We start from the raw sequence: 17585 nt of genomic DNA, 5'->3' as shown, positions 1-17585 counted from the left end.
TTCCCATTTATCTCCAACTATTCCAAAATGTAAACACTGAAAGAGGAAAGAAGGTACAGGTGGCAGCTAGTGGAATCCTATCATGTTTCATTTTGCTACTTCTAAAACAGGGAGGCTAACCTCCCTGAGTTCTTGCAGAGTAGACAGAGAGCTTTTCCTACAAGAAAGCATCTATGGAGGACGGACAGTAATATTTCACTTCTATTGCATCTCCTTTAGATTTCCTAGTTCAATGCTGGGTAAATCATCATTCAGTGAATATTCATCTATAAAATCTTAAAATATTAAATATGTGTGTTTTTTCTCAGCAAAACTTGCTGCCTTGGATTTCACAAAAAACTTATTTGAGATGAATATTTTTCTAATTGCCGAGAGGAGACAATTGCTCAAGGACATGCAAAGTGAACAATGATTCTGTATTTCAAGGATAGCCTACTTGAACAGCATATATTCACCACCTTCTTTTTCCACCTAGGTTATTGCTGACTGATACAATGAAGGCCTCTCATTCATGTGCTGGCCTTGCCTAACTCTGCATAGTTTGCAAGAATTAGAAGGAAATCACATTACAAAGAAGTGACCCAGCAGCTGGTTAGAAACATTCTTAGAAGTGACAGCGAGTAACAATGAAACTCTAAATTGGAATAGATGAATTTATTTAGACAGCTGTGGGTTATGGTTTCTGTCTTGTTCACCATTATATTCATAGCAGCTAGAATGGTCTCTAGCTCAATAATTAGCTGATAAATGAATGGATGAATGGGTCGTGCTGTTATAGCTTATACTGGAAATCAGAATGTGGGTTTAGGTTCTATCACCACAACCTATAGAGATAGGTAACTTTGCCTTATTTCCTCAGCTGAAAAAAAATAGTTCATGTTGAAATAGAATATCTCTAAATAAATAATTTCCAGCTCAAAAAAAATTAAAAAATTACATTCGCAGAACCGTTTTAACCTGGGTACTTCCAGTAATAGGATAGGAAATTATCTCAATTTTCCAGCTACAAATATTAAAATGGCTCTCTATAAAAGAATTCTGTGCTCAACAGATTTATTTATCACCAGTAGAAAATTCCCTTATAATTTTTTTCCTTCAAAACAATTTCTTTTTCTTGGTAAAAGATGCCTAAGCTACTAGTACATTTCCTAAATCACAAATCCAGAAATAATTTAAGATTTAACACTTTGCTTCTCATCTTTCAAATGTGAATAAAGAGAACGTGTGCATGTTGGTATCAGTTTACTCTTAGATTGAGCCTACATCTACACGGAGACATATCAAATTAAAATATAACCATAAATTACTTTCTAAACCAAATTTACTTATCTTTCTAAACCATGTTGGGTTTGCCTGATTCTGGATTTTATTAAGAAGAAGTATGTGTTTAGGTGGCAAGAAGCTATCCTGGGAATTTAATATAGGGTTGAATTAATTTTGGTAATCAAAAGTGTGTACTTTTGTCTTTTTATGCCCTTTCCCTATTTTTAAATACCAGTCAAGAATGGTATTTAAAAATATTTCAATTGAATTAGGTCCTCTTAGAAAAAAAGAAAGATAAAAGTATCTTTCATTGCTCTTATAAGAAAAATTTTGTATTAAATTGTAGTTTCCAGCTTTTGATTATCCCCCCCATTTCAGGATGGTTTCCTTTGCTACTTTGAGGAGAGATTATATGAAAATATTATTTCCAATAAAAGAAAAACATCTCTTTATTGGATTGAATACTGTGATAAAGCAAACTGAAATTCACATATGGAATGTTAATATTCTTTTGTCTTAGACCTCATTATAAGTAATATCTGATAGATATATGTGTGTATCTGTGTATACTGTTTAGAAATAGATAAATTAGATAAATGATATATTTTTAGCTACATAATGCATATAAAGAGATTGTATTTTATTTCTAAACTTGATTAAAGGAACTAAATGAGAATTAGGAATATTCCTTCAAAAATATACTTAAATAAACATCTACAGATAGAATCTAGTTTAAATGAGTCTAAATTTAAATAGTTTCCTATTTCTACAACACCAATTTATAATTTTCCACAGGATAATTGTAAATGTCAATTATTACTGGAAAATTAGTTTGACTTGTAATAATTGGCTTATTGCTGGATTCCTGTTATTATTTTGTTATTTGAGGAGAATGCAAGGATTAAAAAGGTATGTAAAGAAAGTATAGAAGGGAAGTGAGAAGAACAGATGGGAGAGGACGAATGCTTGGCATTCCTTAGCTCAAGGGAAGGCTCATCTACTGTCTTCTGGAAAGTTCTGTTTTCTTGCTGTGCTCTAATTTTCTATAAATTAGATAATATTTCCTATAAATTACGTACTCTTTTTCTTCAAAACTATTCTTTATTCTTGGTAAAAGATGCCTAAGCTACTAACAGAATATGTTTAATTATTTCAAAGATAATGCATATAAATTTTAGAGTAGCCAAAATAATAATAATAATAACATGAATCCAGCAATGAGCCAATTATTAAAAGCCAATTTTCAATTTTCAAATGCTGTAATTCCAGCACCATATACCACTGCATCTGTTACTTGGTGTATGCACGTTAAGATCATAGGATATGCGTATTCACATGCAGATACAAACCAATATATAATTCTACTCAGCAAAATCTTTATTAACCTAGTTTTACATTTGCAAAAGTTTATAAACATTTCCCATATTGAAAAATATTAACATAATTTCAATTGCTGTGTAACATTCAAATATATGGTATTGCAAATTAAATTAATCACCTATTAGATATTTCACTTTTTTCTACTTTTTACCATTTTATACAAAGACACAATGAACCCTACTACTGAATCTTTGTAAGTGACAATTCCTCTGGATTAATGGGACTAGAATTGTAGGCTTAGTTGTGAATCATTTGGGAAGAATATTCCATACTTGTAAAAAATACACAGGAGAAACAATTATCAGGATTCCTTAGGTGATTCATTTTCTTTTAATTTTTAAAATTTTTATTAATAAAACCAACATACAATATGAACATTCTTTTTTTATCACATAGTTGTATATTCATCATTGTGATCATTTCTTAGAACATTTGCATCAATTCAGAAAAAGGAAATAAAAAGAAAACAGAAAAAATTCATACATACTATACCCCTTACCCCTCCCTTTCATTGATCACTAGCATTTCAATCTACTAAATTTATTTTAACATTTGTTCCTTTATTATTTATTTATTTTTAATCCTTATGTTTTACTAGTCTGTCCATAAGGTAGATAAAAGAAGCAGCAGACACAAGGTTTTCACAGTCACACAGTCATACTGCGAAAGCTGTATCATTATACAATCACCTTCAAGAAACATGACTACTGGAACACAGCTCTACATTTTCAGGCAGTCCCCTCCAGCCTCTCTGTTATGCCTTAACTAAAAACATGATATCTATTTAATGCATAAGAATAACCTCCAGGATAACCTCTGGACTCTGTTTGGAATCTCTCAGCCATGGGCACTTTTATATTGTCTCATTTCTCTCTTCCCCCTTTTGGTCGAGAAGGTTTTCTCAGTCCCTTGGTGCTGAGTCCCAGCTCATTCTAGGATTTCTGTCCCATGTTGCCAGGAAGGTCCACACCCCTGGGAGTCATGTCCCACATAGAAAGGGGGAAGGCCGTGAGTTTGCTTGTCGTGTTGGCTGAGAGATATAGAGGCCACATCTGAGCAACAGAAGAGGTTTTCTTGGGGGTGACTCTTAGGCCTAATATTAAGTAGGCTTAGCCTATCCTTTGTGGGCTATGAACAAACCCCAAGATTGGGGACTCAGCCTATTGCTTTCGTTGTCCCCACTGCTTGTGAGAATATCAAAGATTCTCCATTTGGGGAAGTTAAATTTTCCCCCTTTCTCACCATTCCCCCAAGGGACTTTGCAAATACTACGTGATTTATTGTTTCAGTAACTTTTCAAGAACATTGCCCATTGTGGGAGCGTATATATCTTCCGTGGGCATCTTTGACTTTTTCTTCTCTTTTCCCTTTCAACTAACCTGCAAGAAAAAATGTTAGAAAAGTACTTGATGCTTCTCAAATCCAACCAGTGTTGTACCTTTAGGTGTGCAGGCACCTGCACATACCCATATTGGTATGTATGGCTCTTTATGTTTGTATAGAATGTAGAGTCTTGGATGAAAAGTTCAGCCAGTAAGAATTCCTATCAGCAGCCCTGTCAGAAAATAATTTGAAGCAGCCATAGTAGTTAGTTGTTTCTATCTTACAGCTTCTCAGGGCAGCCGGGACCTGGAAGTAACCTGTCAATGATACATCAGATAAACAAAAGTGACTTTCAAACCATTAACCAGACAGAGCCAATAATAATACTGTTTCCCATGGGGAGAAAAATGGGATGGGTAAGAAATAGATTCAGGACAGGAAATATAAGTGCCCAGGCTCTAGAAAGTCTAAATCGATCCTATGATAACATCTGTTGTCCCAGTTCAGTCAGGCAGTTTGATGACATTCATTACCCAGATTGGACATTTTTCCATGATGATAAGCCAAGAAGCAAAATCCTAGAGGCAGTCAGTAAAAAGTTTTCCCTCTTTTCTCTTCTCTCCCAGATACATTAGCAACTATAGGTTTCTTGTACAGATAATGGGAAAACCTTCACTTTCTTTGAGGAGAAGCCATGTATTCTAGACTATCAATCTTCCCCACCTCATACTCCTACCTAAGGACAGCTTCACCTCAGAGGAGACCCAGAGCTGACATGTCTCCTGTCATATTGCAGAGCACACCGAGGTCTCTGCTTTCAGCATTTCTCTTCTGAATGAGCAATACTTTTTCTGGATTGAAGAATCACATCTTTAAAGCTAACCAAGCAGTGATAGACCCAAAGTTTAGAAAGAAAACATGTTGCTATAGGTTTCAAGAATTACAGCTTTTATTACATACCCACTCTGTTTCATATATTATCTACCAAGAACACTTATTGTTTTATCTGTTTTGAGCCTTACAACAGTCCCCTGGGGGAGACCTTATTTTCTCCATTTTGGAAAGCCTGGTACTTGTTCAAAAAGATAAAGGACTTTGCCTTGGTCAGTCTCTGAAGAGCTAGGGCTGACAGGCTCCTCGTCTGCTGCTAGCTCCTCACCTGGTTCTCTTCAGCTTAACCTTGATGATACCCACAACTAGTTTCTTAATATCTCACTGATCTTCCTCCTGCATTTTAATTTATTCAAATCCTCTCTTTGTATCTACACTGACATTTTTCAGATATTCTTCTATTTGGATCAATCATTATGATGGTAAAGATTTCTTTGCTTGATCATTTTCCTTTATACCACAATATCTGTATTCCAGTTTTGTATTTATCACCCCCTCCCACCCCCTACCAGAGTGATCAATTGTACACAATTTTGACATTTACAACTTAAACATCTTTGAGTCAAATTAATTTTGAAATATTTCCTTAAGCCATAAGTAGTTTCCATAAGTATTTTAAACATTGTATCATTCTAATTTAGTGTCTCTTTACAAATCAATAACACTAAATTTACATCTTGTCTCATTTTCAATTATAAGGTATTAAAAAAATCACAGTGTAGTATATGTGAGATGGGTTCTATTAAGCTGTCTTTGGTTTTGAGAGAAAAATTCTTTTAATAGCATTCCTACAGTAATTATTGTACTAAGTGTATAGTAGATGTTCAATAAATATTTATTCTGGTGACCCTACTCTGAAAAATTGCTGGATTAAGGCATAATTATATTGAGTATTTGGATATTTCTCAGTTGAAATGAAAAGATTTTTTGTAATTAATCCTCATTAATTAGGTTTAGAAGATATCACAGGCACAGATAATTTTCCTTTTTTACTTCTGCTTATGAAACATATATGGCTTATGAGGCTTCTGGAAATGCTTTTATAAAGGCCCTATAATCATCTGTTTCATTGTATTACTTCTATGTCTTGACTTCCTTTTATTCTCCTGAGCTCTAAATGAGAGGTTCCTCTAGAGAAAACACCAAAGATACTTTAATGACTATAATTAAGGGCTTTATTGTTAGACCAGTCACTTTTAAAGACATTCATATGTATAAATTTCTGTTTGACCATTATGTGTAATGGAAAACCATAGCCATTGCCCTTTATACTTTCTTTATCAGAAAAGCATACTAACAAATTGAGGGCATATTGAAACAGAAACCGAAAATATATGTGTTATCAGTTTTCCCCCAAAGAGTTAATTTGACTATAATAACTAAAAGTGATTGAATAATTTTCCTTATATAATGAGGGATACTTATCAAATATTAAAATGCAAGTTCGGCTTGCCTATCGTATAGCACTTACCTAGGCACATTTCAAACCCTATTAAGGCGGAAATGACGCGACTGTGTTACTAGTGCATGAAGGTGAAATGTGCGACAATGGACTCAATTAGTGCCATTTATGATTGCAGTTTATGTGATGCCAGCATCAGTTCATTAAAAACGTACCGAACTATCAAGCAGCTTTACACAGGTCATTGAAAAGTGAAAAAGAGGTATCAGCTCTTCTCCGTTAGGACTCTGAGCTAGATTTATACTAGTGATTCACACAAAATAGGCTATGTTCTATTGTCAGTCTATGAAAATGTATTTATAGAGCAGAAGAATTTTCATTTATGCCCTTTTGTCACATTTGAAATAGATATAATCTATACATCATCTCTTGAGAAATTTAAATATTTGTTCCTATAATACCATTCCATTTTATAGTATATATTCATGTTTTATATATCATATCTGATAGTATATTTATACTTTTTTAGATTGGATAAACTGTTCACATGTGGCATGATTTTTTAGGGGCTTGGGATGTTAAACCAGAAAAAAAACCTAGGCAGCCAGACAGACATATAGCACAAATTTACTACTGTCGTACAATTCACTAGGTCCTAGAACTTCCTACATAGCTGTAAATATTCCCGTATTTCATGAATTATATCAGCTGAAAGGACATTAGGCAAGAGTATTAAACAGCTGTCTGTGCTAAAATGCACAAGTTTATTTTGTTAAAACTCCAAAATTTATTCTAGTACCTGAATACACATTGTGCAACTAAGATGACAAAATCATACTCCAAACTTAGTTCAGCTGGGACTTGTTATAGTCTATGACTGGTAGGCCAGTGAGCAATACTGCATAATGACTTACTAAATTAATTTCTATTATAAAAAGAGTCTTTTCCTCACTTATATCAATAGTAATTGCCTGGAGCTTGATTATCTAAAACAATTTTAATTCATTGCTCGAGCATTGGTTTAAAAACATCCAAATATGTAAGTTGCTCTTTAAACATAACAGGCAATAGTGTAAGAAATTTACTCATTTGCAAAAGTTATCTTAAAACCATCCAGTAAGTAGTGCGTTCCTCATTCAAAAGATACAGAATCTCTCCTTAAATAAGCATTTATTCAGATCTATGTAACAAACATGTTTGCCCATTTCTGCTTATTTATTTATTTTTCTGTAATTTTGTCGACTAATATGTTGTTCTCTCTTTTGTTCTTTTTTTTTTTTTTTTTCAAAGACTTAAAAGTAGTTTTTCTCCTGAAATATACGAGAAGGAGATTCCTTCTGGCATTTTGCTAGTGGGACTTTACACAGTAAATAGCAAATGTATGAAGGTTGTTGCTAGCTTTGGGGGTTTTTGTTTGCTTTGCTTTTACATTGTATCGGTTGTTGAAAGATGTTTGTAGATTTTGCATTCCGCCATGCCTGTTTGACTGGGGGGAGTGTTAATCAGCGTGTCCTGTGGTCTTCTTTGTAGTCGCAGCGGCGCGTTACGTTTCACCTTCCCGACGGCTCCCAGGAAAGCTGCAGTGACAGTGGTCTAGGAGACCACGAGCCGGTGGGTAGTGGAACCCTGATCTCACACCCTCTTCCTCTGGTTCAGCCGCAGGACGAGTTCTACGACCAGGCCTCTCCGGACAAGAGGACTGAGGCAGACGGCAACTCTGACCCCAACTCTGGTGAGTCCCTTCAAAATCTTGACAGTTTGGAGTTGTTCTGGTTTTCTTTTGTGCTTTGAACAGTCATCCTGGGGAGCAAATGAGTAAACCTTTGGTTGTTCCACTGTGGCTGTTGTTTGATCTTTTGCAATAGATTCAATGTAACGTGCTTGATGTGTTCGTTGTTAAATTGTGCAGTGCATCATTATTTATGATTCAAGAGAAGGAAAGTTCTAGAACTATAGTTGAAAGAAGTCGTTTGTTGCAAGGCATCCTGATGTCAAAGCTAAAGATGATAAAATGTGAATGCGCTCGTCTTAGAATTGCCAAAATGCAATTAAAGTGGAGTTTAGTCATTGAAGAATAAGAATATATTTACACATATATATGTGTGTGTGTATATATACATACAAAATTGTTCTGTGGAGTGTAGAAATCGTCCTGTTGCAACTGTTTTTGCTATTTTCCAAGAAACAAAATAAAGATTAAATAATGATTGAAGTATGGGAGAAAGGGGGCGGATAAAGATTTTTTTGTTGTTGTTATTTTTTGTCTTATTTGTCCTATTTCAATTTTGAATGGTTGGTTTGTAACCAGTATATTAAACAGATGGGATGAGTGGGATATAATGGGCAAAATCTTTTATTCTCCTCAGACTCACGCACCACTTTGGAAATCACTGCCCCTTCCATATACACCTTGGCCCTTGAAGGAAATTTTGGAGCAAGCACCAAATCTTTTCTTCTCATGCTTTAAAAAAAAAAAAAAAAATCACTGGCTAGTTCACATCTACTAAAAATGTTTAAATTTTGAGTCAATAATCATTATATCATTGTAGATTAATAACCATAATTTCTATTTTATTTAAGTTAAAAATTTTCCTAACTCATTGTGGACCTCCTTCTGATGGGTTGCCTTTAATGGGAAACAGGCATATGATGCCTTCTTCCTAATTTATGATTGCTTTTATCCTACTGCTCAATCATTAATGTCTCTGACATTCCCAGAGCTGGAATGGGAATGCTGATGTTCCTAGCTAGTCCTGGTGTGATAATTCACAGTTAGTGTGCTCTGATCACCAGTATTTTAAGTTCTTTTTTATTTAGGGTTGTGGGTGCCTTTTTAGGGTTGAGTGTACTTGCCCCAGACTCACCTCCATCTCTGCAGATCTCAGATTGGGGAGTCTCTTCTCATAGACAGGTAGTTTGCATGTGGCATTATATCTGTGTGTTCTTTCTCTGGAGATCTTCCATTCACTACAGGCTATCTTAGAGGCACCATGCAAACAAAGTTCATGCCTTCTGACTCTCCTTCTTGACCTTACATCTTGGCCAAAGGAAAACATATACGCATCTTTTTGACTTCACGTATTCCAGAAAGGCATAACATTTTCCAAGAGTCAGTTTCTCTTCATGTTGAATTTGGTAGACCTGACCAACTAGTTCTTTGACCTTTTGATATCCTAGCTTAATCCATTTAAGGAGCTCTTCCCAAACACTTTTCCCAGTGTCTGACCTTCTCTCTTCCAATTAAACAATATTTCTTATTGGCACTCAGGTAAGTACCTCAAAATTGATTCTTGACTACTTCTCCAAGAATGTGTGAAGTGGAAGTGGTTGGCTTTTCTGGTCTTGGAACTTCAGATATAACAAAGACAGGAAGAACTCCCAATTGAAGATACAGGTACACATTTATGTAGGATTTGTCTATAGAGTTTAACAAAGATATTTTACAGAAATATCTGCCAAGAATTTGTAATATGTATGATTTTATACAATTAGCTTAAAGCAGTGTGTCAGGAATTTTTAGGCAGAATTCTGAGATACTTTAGATGCGTATGGAAAAATGTCAGAGGGTAGTGAAATTATCGGGTGAGCTTCAGAAACTAATGAACACATGGGTGATTTTCTAGTTAATGAATTAAATTAGAGATTTAAAAATATTCAACTAGAAATCAGAGGCACTTTTAGGCTGTAAACCTATATGGCTAAAGAATAGTTATAGATATTCTTTCCTTATGTGATTATACGTCTGTGGTCTACTGGAGCTAATTGAGAAGTATCTGAATATAGAAATATGATAATAAAATCATGTTCATACCTTTACTATCATAGAAACAATTTACTTTATGGTAATTACACATAAATGAAGAATTCATCTGTTGACTCTCTTAAAGAATAACACATTATTAAGCCATATTTAGAGAATAATAAATCTTAGCCTTAGGTGACAAAGTTCATTTAACTATATAGTTTATAAAAGGTATAGCATATGTCATATAGTTTAATTTTTAGAAACAGTAAATTCTAAATTCAAGGCAAATACATGAATGCATTATTGATACTGAATTTTATTTGTTTGCTTGTTCATTGTATCAGGAGAGTCAAGGATACTTTGAATACTGTAATCAGATACCAGACTAACAGTCATTCCCTTTAATGTTCCTAAAGGAAGTATATGTTCAAAGAGAGAAGATGAGAAAAAAAGACAGGGTAAAATTAATATTGTGTTGATGGTTGATGAGTTGACCTCTAGAGCAAGTAGACAAGTAAGTCTTTTTAGGCTAGAGACAATTTTACCAAAATTCCTCTGCTTTCTCCCAAGCTGACACTTGAGAAAGGCTACCTTTGAGTTTCCCAATGATAGAGAAGAAAAAAGAGAGAGAGCATTTTGCCCAATTTTAAGGTTTTCCTTCTCTCGGTTGCCCAATACAATCCTTCTCAGGCCAGAACTATGGCAAGTAGGGTACAACTCTCACCCAGTGACCTCTTACACTTGAGTAGTAGCACTGGACCAGCTGCCAAATGGGAGAAAATAGAAGGATCTCTAAAGTAGAGAAAAAGTCCTTCAAACCTGTTGTAAGCAGCCCCAAAGTTTTCACCAACCCTATCCCATGATACTCAAGGTATGATAATGCATCTTCTCTTTAACATTGAACTCAACACGGTAACTTCCTCCAGGCCAATAATGGCAAGTAAACTGTCTTTAAATCAGAGCAGTCATCCTTGGTAGTGAGTCATTGCAAAGTAAGAAGGAAAGATAAAGAAAGGAGCAGCCCTGGGGGCCTCTAGAGGCTAAGCATTCTGTTGAAATTTAATGGGACTTCGAATTATAACCTCTTTTGTAAATGTCTAGAGCAATTCATTTAAATAGAAATATTAAGAGATTCATAACTAAACGTTCATTTATATTAGGATATTATTGTGATATATTATCATTAAATTTGAAGCCACATTTTTTTGTAATTAACTTTGAGGAATTTATTAAGTGAAATATGATATAATTGAAGAAATAACCTTCACTAGCAAAAATCTTGCTGTTTAGGTCTCAACTGTCTCCTTTGTCTTCAGTGGGGGTTTCTATCAGTAGTCAATAATCCTTGATCATGGTATTGTGATAAGTGATCTACAAATCAAATATCAATGTTATCTGTAGAGTGACTAAGTATTGTGTATTGCACCTACATGGATTCCTGTTTTATACAAATGTAATGCTTCTGATTGAAAAAATATACATTTCATTGCACACTACTAGTAAAATGATAGTAAGATTTTTTATTATGCACTTTTTTCCAAAGAAGTTAATACAGATGGTTTCATGTGAGGAAGTTTTTGAATGTTTAGACTTCAGTATAGGGTATCGCATCTTTTTTTTTTTCATTTTTTATTAATTAAAAAAAATTACAAGAAACAAACATTCCCAACACATACACTCAGCAATTCACAATATCATCACATAGTTGCATATTCATCATCATGATCATTTCCCAGAACATTAGCATCAATTCAGAAAAAGTGATAAAAAGACAACAGAAAAATATAACAAACAGAAAAAAAAAAATTTACGGGCCATACCCCTTACTGATCCCTTTCATTGATCACTAGCATTTCAAACTAAATCTATTTTAATATTTGTTCCCCCTATTATTTATTTTTATTCCATATGTTCCTCTCATCTGTTGACAAGGTAGATAAAAGGAACATCAGACACAAGGTTTTCACAATCACACAGTCACATTGTGAAAGCTTTATCATTATACGACCATCATCAAGAAACATGGTTACTGGAACACAGCTCTACATTTTCAGGCAGTTCCCTCCAGCCTCTCCATTACATTCTGGATAACAAGGTGATATCTATTAATGCATAAGAATAACCTCCAGGATAACCTCTCGACTCTGTTTGGAATCTCTCAGCCATTGGCACTTTGTCTCATTTCACTCTTGCCCCTTTTGGTCGAGAAGATTTTCTCAATCCCTTGATGCTGGGTCTTAGCTCATTCTAGAGTTTTTCTCAATCCCTTGATGCTGAATCTCAGCTCATTCTGGGATTTCTGTCCCACGCTACCAGGAAGATCCACACCCCTGGTAGTCATGTCCCACGTAGACAGGGGGAGGGTGGTGAGTCTGCTTCCTGTGTTGGCTGGAGAGAGAGGCCACATCTGAGCAACAAAAGAGGTTCTCTTGGGGGTGACTCTTAGGCTTAATTTTAAGTAGGCTTGAGCTATGCCCTGTGGAGTTAAGTTTCATATGAACAAACCCCAAGCCTGGAGGCTCAGCCTATAGCTTTGGTTGTCCACACTGCTTGTGAGAATATCAAGAATTCAACTTGGGGAAGTTGAGTTTTCCCCCATTCTCACCATTCCCCGAAGGGGACTTTGCAAATACTTTTCCACTCACTGATCAAATCACTCTGGGATTCATTGGGGCAAACCAACAATCTCATGTCTTACCCAAGGTTCCATGCACTTATGTTGTTCAACCAAGCTATCTACATAAGTTATTTTAGGAAATGCACTAGTCAAAGTATAAATTTGTACCAAATAAACATTTTTTGCTTTAGTCTCACACATTAGTTGAAATTTTAAAATATTAAGTACCATCTATTTTCAGCGCACTGCAGTAATAACATTCTTTTGTTCTTCTTCATGCAAAAACATTTTTTAAATTTGTACATGTAGTCACTATCATTATACACTCTAGGCATTCCTAGGTTACACCATCTCAATCTTTATCATCTATCTTTCTTTGTGATTTCATTTATGCCCCAGCCCTCCTCCCTCTATCATTCTCATATGCAGCTTCATTCAGTGTTTTAACATAATTGTATTACAGTTAGGTAGTGTTGTGCTGTTCATTTCTGAGTTTTTATATTCAGTCCTGTTGCACAATCTGTATCCCTTCAGCTCCAATTACCCAATATCTTACCCTATATCTATCTCCTGATGGTCTCTGTTACCAAGGAAATATTCCAAGTTTATTCACTAATGTCAGTTCATATCAGTGAGGCCATACAGTATTTGTCCTTTTGTTTATGGCTAATCACACTCAGCATAATGACCTTAAGGTCCATTCATGTTGTTATATACTTCATAACTTTATTCTGTCTTCCAGCTGCATAATATTCCATCTTATGTAAATGTCACAGTTTTTTTAGCCACCGGTGCATTGATGGACATTTTGGCTGTTTCCATCTCTTGGTAATTGTTAATAATGCTACTATAAACGTTGGTGTGTAAATGCCCATTTGTGTCCTTGGCCTCATATCCTTTGAGTAGAGACAGCATATAGATGGGTCCTGTTTTTTTAATCCATTCTGCCAGACTATGTCTTTTGATTGGAGAGTTTAATCCATTAACATTCAGTGTTATTACTGCATGGGTAGTACTTTCTTCTACTGTTTTGCCTTCTGGATTTTATATGTCATATCTAATTTTCCTTCTTTTTACCTTTACTCATAGTCTTCCTTTCTACACTCTTCTCCACACCTCTCTCTTCTGTCTTCATATCTGTTTCTAGTGTTCCCTTTAGTATTTCTTGCAGAGCTGGTCTCTTGGTCACAAATTCTCTCAGTGATTTTTTGTCTGAAAATGTTTTAATTTCTCCCTCATTTTTGAAGGACAATTTTGCTGGATATAGAATTCTTGGTTGGCAGTTTTTCTCTTTTAATAATTTAAATATATTATCCCACTGTCTTCTCGCCTCCATGGTTTCTGCTGAGAGATCTGTGCATAGTCATATTGGGTTTCCCTTGTATGTGATGGATTGCTTTTCTCTTGCTGCTTTCAAGATTCTCTCTTTCTCTTTGACCTCTAACATTCTGATTATTAAATATCTATTTGGATCTATTCTCTTTGGGGTACACTGCACTTCTTGGATCTGTAGTTTTAAGTCTTTCATAAGAGTTGGAAAATTTTCAGTGATAATTTCCTCCATTAGTTTTTCTCCTCCTTTTCCCTTCTCTTCTCCTCCTGGACACCCACAACACATATATTTGTGTGCTTCATATTGCCTTTCAATTCTCTGAATCCCTGCTCATATTTTTCCATTTTTTTTCCTATAGTTTCTGTTTCTTGTCGGATTTCAGATGTTCCATCCCCCAGTTCAGAAATCCTATGTTCTGTCTCTCGAAATCTACCATTGTAGGTTTCCAATGTTTTTTTCATCTCTTCTACTATGTCTTTCATTCCCATAAGTTCTGTGATTTGTTTTTTCAGACTTTCAGTTTCTTCTTTTTGTTCTTTCCTTGCCTTCTTTATATCCTCCCTCAATTCATTGATTTGGTTTTTGATGTGGTTTTCCATGTCTGATCGTACATTCTGAATTAATTATTTCAGCTCCTGTATTTCATTTGAATTGTTGGTTTGTTCCTTTGACTGGGCCATATCTTCAATTTTCCTAGTGTGATTTGTTGTTTTTTGCTGGCGTCTAGGCATTTAATTACATTAATTAGTTTTTTCTGGAGATTGCTTTCACTTATCTTCACTTCTTTTTTCTTGCTGGATGAATTTGTTGCTATCTGTTCTTTGACATCCCATTCAGCTGTATCTGGACCTTTAGCTTAAGTTTTGTTTAACAGAGGAGAATTTTTCAGTTCTTGTTTTCTTGTTTCTTGCCCTGCTTGTGTGGTGCCTTTCCCCCACACACACTTAGGAGGGTCTACTTAGAAATTATAGACCCCAGCCAGATTTTCCCAGACCAAACTGGCCTCCTATCAGGAGAAAAAAGTCACCTGTGTCAGTTTTCCCTGAGGGTGAGACCCAGCAGGTTGAAAGACTTTCCTGTGAAGTCTCTGGACTCTGTTTTTCTTATCCTAACCAGTATGTGGCGCTTGTCTGACTGCAGGTCCCACCAGCATAAGATGATGCAGTACCTTTAACTTTGGCAGACTCTCCCTGCTGGGGGCGTGGTGAAGACAGAGGAGAGGTTGTAGGCTGGTTTTAATGGCTTCAAATTACCAAGCCCTGGTGTCTGAATTCCTTGATGGAAGGATTCCACTTGAGTGAGGCTTCACCCCTCCCCTGGGGAAGGCACAAGCTCCAGATAAGCCCCCAAAAGAGCTCACTTCTGCCTATGCCTGGGGTCGTTGCAGCCTGAAAAGTCCTGCCGCTGTATCCAGAGGCAGTCAAGCCTTTGTAGATACACAGCCACAAAAACCTCTGTTTCCTTCTTGTTTTTTTTCTCCTTTTTCTGTCAGTCCTGCCCCCTTTGTGCCGGGGCAAAAATGAGCAACCTCTGCTTTGATCAGGTTCACCTAAGCTGGGGGCCTATTTTTAGTAGTCAAAATTTGTTAATTAGTTCCACAATTGGTGTTTGATTGTGCCCAGTCCCTGCTGCTGGTAAAGTCCTTTCCTTTCCCCTCTGGGAAGCGGCCTGTCAGGGAGGGGCGCTGGCCACCGCAGCTTTGGGAATTCACAGTTCTGGGCATGCTTGCAGCCGGTCCAGCTGGTCCAGACTGGGGTATGCTGTGTGTCTGGTCACTATCGTGGCTCCGGGAGCTATTCTGTACTGTTCTGGTTATTTAGTAGTTGTTCTGGAGGACGAACTAAAATGCACACGTTGTTAAGCTGCCATCTTGACCCGAAAGTCTAGGGTATTGAATCTTAATGCACATGCACACACGTACACACATACAATGTTGTCATTGATCTACATTATTCTTTACATTGTTTCATAGTTTTTCATTATTGAGTGTCATATCAAACTATTGAGTTTTGAAAAAATAAGTCAATGATAAAGGTCTTTATACATAATACAAAAGCAAATGAAATAAACATTACCTATCAAGCAATAATTGATGGTATTTTTACATAATATTAGTAAAATAGAGAGGTGTCTGTAGTATATGAAGGATGCATCTTTTATTCATATTTGTGCAGGAAATAAAACTTTCACTTTTTCTTTACTTTTTCTTTCAAAATCCCTTTTCATTGGTAGGGCAAAAACTTCATTCCATGTGGCTTATATCATGGCGGGAAATTGGGATGCTATGGTCCCTAGGTCATCTGTTTATTTAGATTTCCACTTCATGCCCAGTGTCTCATCTGGTCCCCATGGGTCTTACAGAGATAGCCTTTATTCCAGTTCCCCTGCTGTCCTCCTGAAGGTAATACTGCTGTTACCTCCACAACATGGGAGGGCAAAGGAGTTTCTGTGAGACTGTGTCTGGACTCCTCTGTCTAAATGTGCAGTGCAGCCCAAAATTTTCTGGGATCTTCCTGCTTCCTGGGATTTCTCCTTGGAGTCTAGCCTCAAGGTCTCTTTATTCCTAACCCCCAGGTTCTCTGATTCTGCCCGATAAGCATGATTTAGGCCTCTCCTCTCTATTCCTACCACTTCCATCCCTCGCTATCCTTCCAGAACATGATGATTGAATATTTTACTGTCTGATCTGGGGAATCCCATTATTTTCCTCAGTATTTTCCCTCAAAGACACAATTCCTTTATCATGTTTCATGTGTCAATAATAACCAAAAAAATAATCTCCAAATTAAGATTAGAACTATGAAAAATAACTCAGCGCTTCTTTACTCTTCTACACTCTGGCTCATCTTCCCATATAATGAATACAGTAAAATATTTGCATGCAAAAAATATATTATCAGTATCTCAAAATTATTTGACCAAATAGTCACATGAAATGGCATTTGTGTTTGTTACTAAAGTAATCACACACGGTTCTATCAGTGTGGCATCTATTTTACAGTGGATGGAAACAGAAATGAGAGACAAAGGAATTATTCTTTTTGCAATAACGTGGTTTTGAAAAAACGTGGTAAAACTATTACAGGAAATAGAAGACAAAACTTGATTCTTCTATCAATTTTTAGAGTGATGAGTCTGTGCCCACTAGAAAACTCCATTGGTGATGAAGTTTGTTTCTTTTTGAGTATCATAAAAAAAAGAGTATATCAAAACTGCCTATTTTAATTTATCAATAAAGTCAATAACCATAAACCTCAGCCCACTTTTGCTTGTATGACATCTATAGGAATTTCAAAGTAGAGGATGACACATATCCTTCAAGTAACCAAATAGCTGTGTTGCCACGTCCAAGGCGTTCTGAAGTCCTAGGTCCTGCCTAACCAACTGCCCCACAGGGGATACATACACATTCAATATTTCTTGTACTAGTTCTGTCATATTTCACTGCATGCAAAGATTTATTCGATTTGCAAATAGCAGGAAGTCATATTTCCTCATAAAGTTAACTCATTACCATGATTACATGTTCCATGTACAATTCAAGAAAGCCATTCTAGGAAAATACTGAGGGAATTTTCAGTTTAGGATTGTTCTTGTAACAATTACAGCTAGACTGATGAACGATTTTCAC

The 17585-nt window shown here is 35.9% G+C and overlaps 1 protein-coding gene across 3 annotated transcripts in view; it reads left to right on the top strand.

The window, feature by feature from the left end:
* LOC143681402 (protocadherin-9-like) overlaps positions 1 to 17585 on the top strand; it is a 616391-nt gene that overhangs the window by 245594 nt on the left and 353212 nt on the right. For 2 of the 3 annotated variants that reach the window (XM_077158401.1, XM_077158402.1), the window contains one exon: positions 7790 to 7991. In XM_077158401.1, coding sequence (XP_077014516.1) covers positions 7790 to 7991 — 202 coding nt within the window. The remainder of the gene's footprint in view (positions 1 to 7789; positions 7992 to 17585) is intronic. The other variant, XM_077158403.1, reaches the window with a different exon arrangement.

This window comes from Tamandua tetradactyla, chromosome 4 (assembly GCF_023851605.1).
Source record: "Tamandua tetradactyla isolate mTamTet1 chromosome 4, mTamTet1.pri, whole genome shotgun sequence".
NCBI lineage: Eukaryota > Metazoa > Chordata > Mammalia > Pilosa > Myrmecophagidae > Tamandua > Tamandua tetradactyla.
Note: the sequence above shows the minus strand (reverse complement) of the source record. Positions and strands in the feature narration are given on the sequence as shown.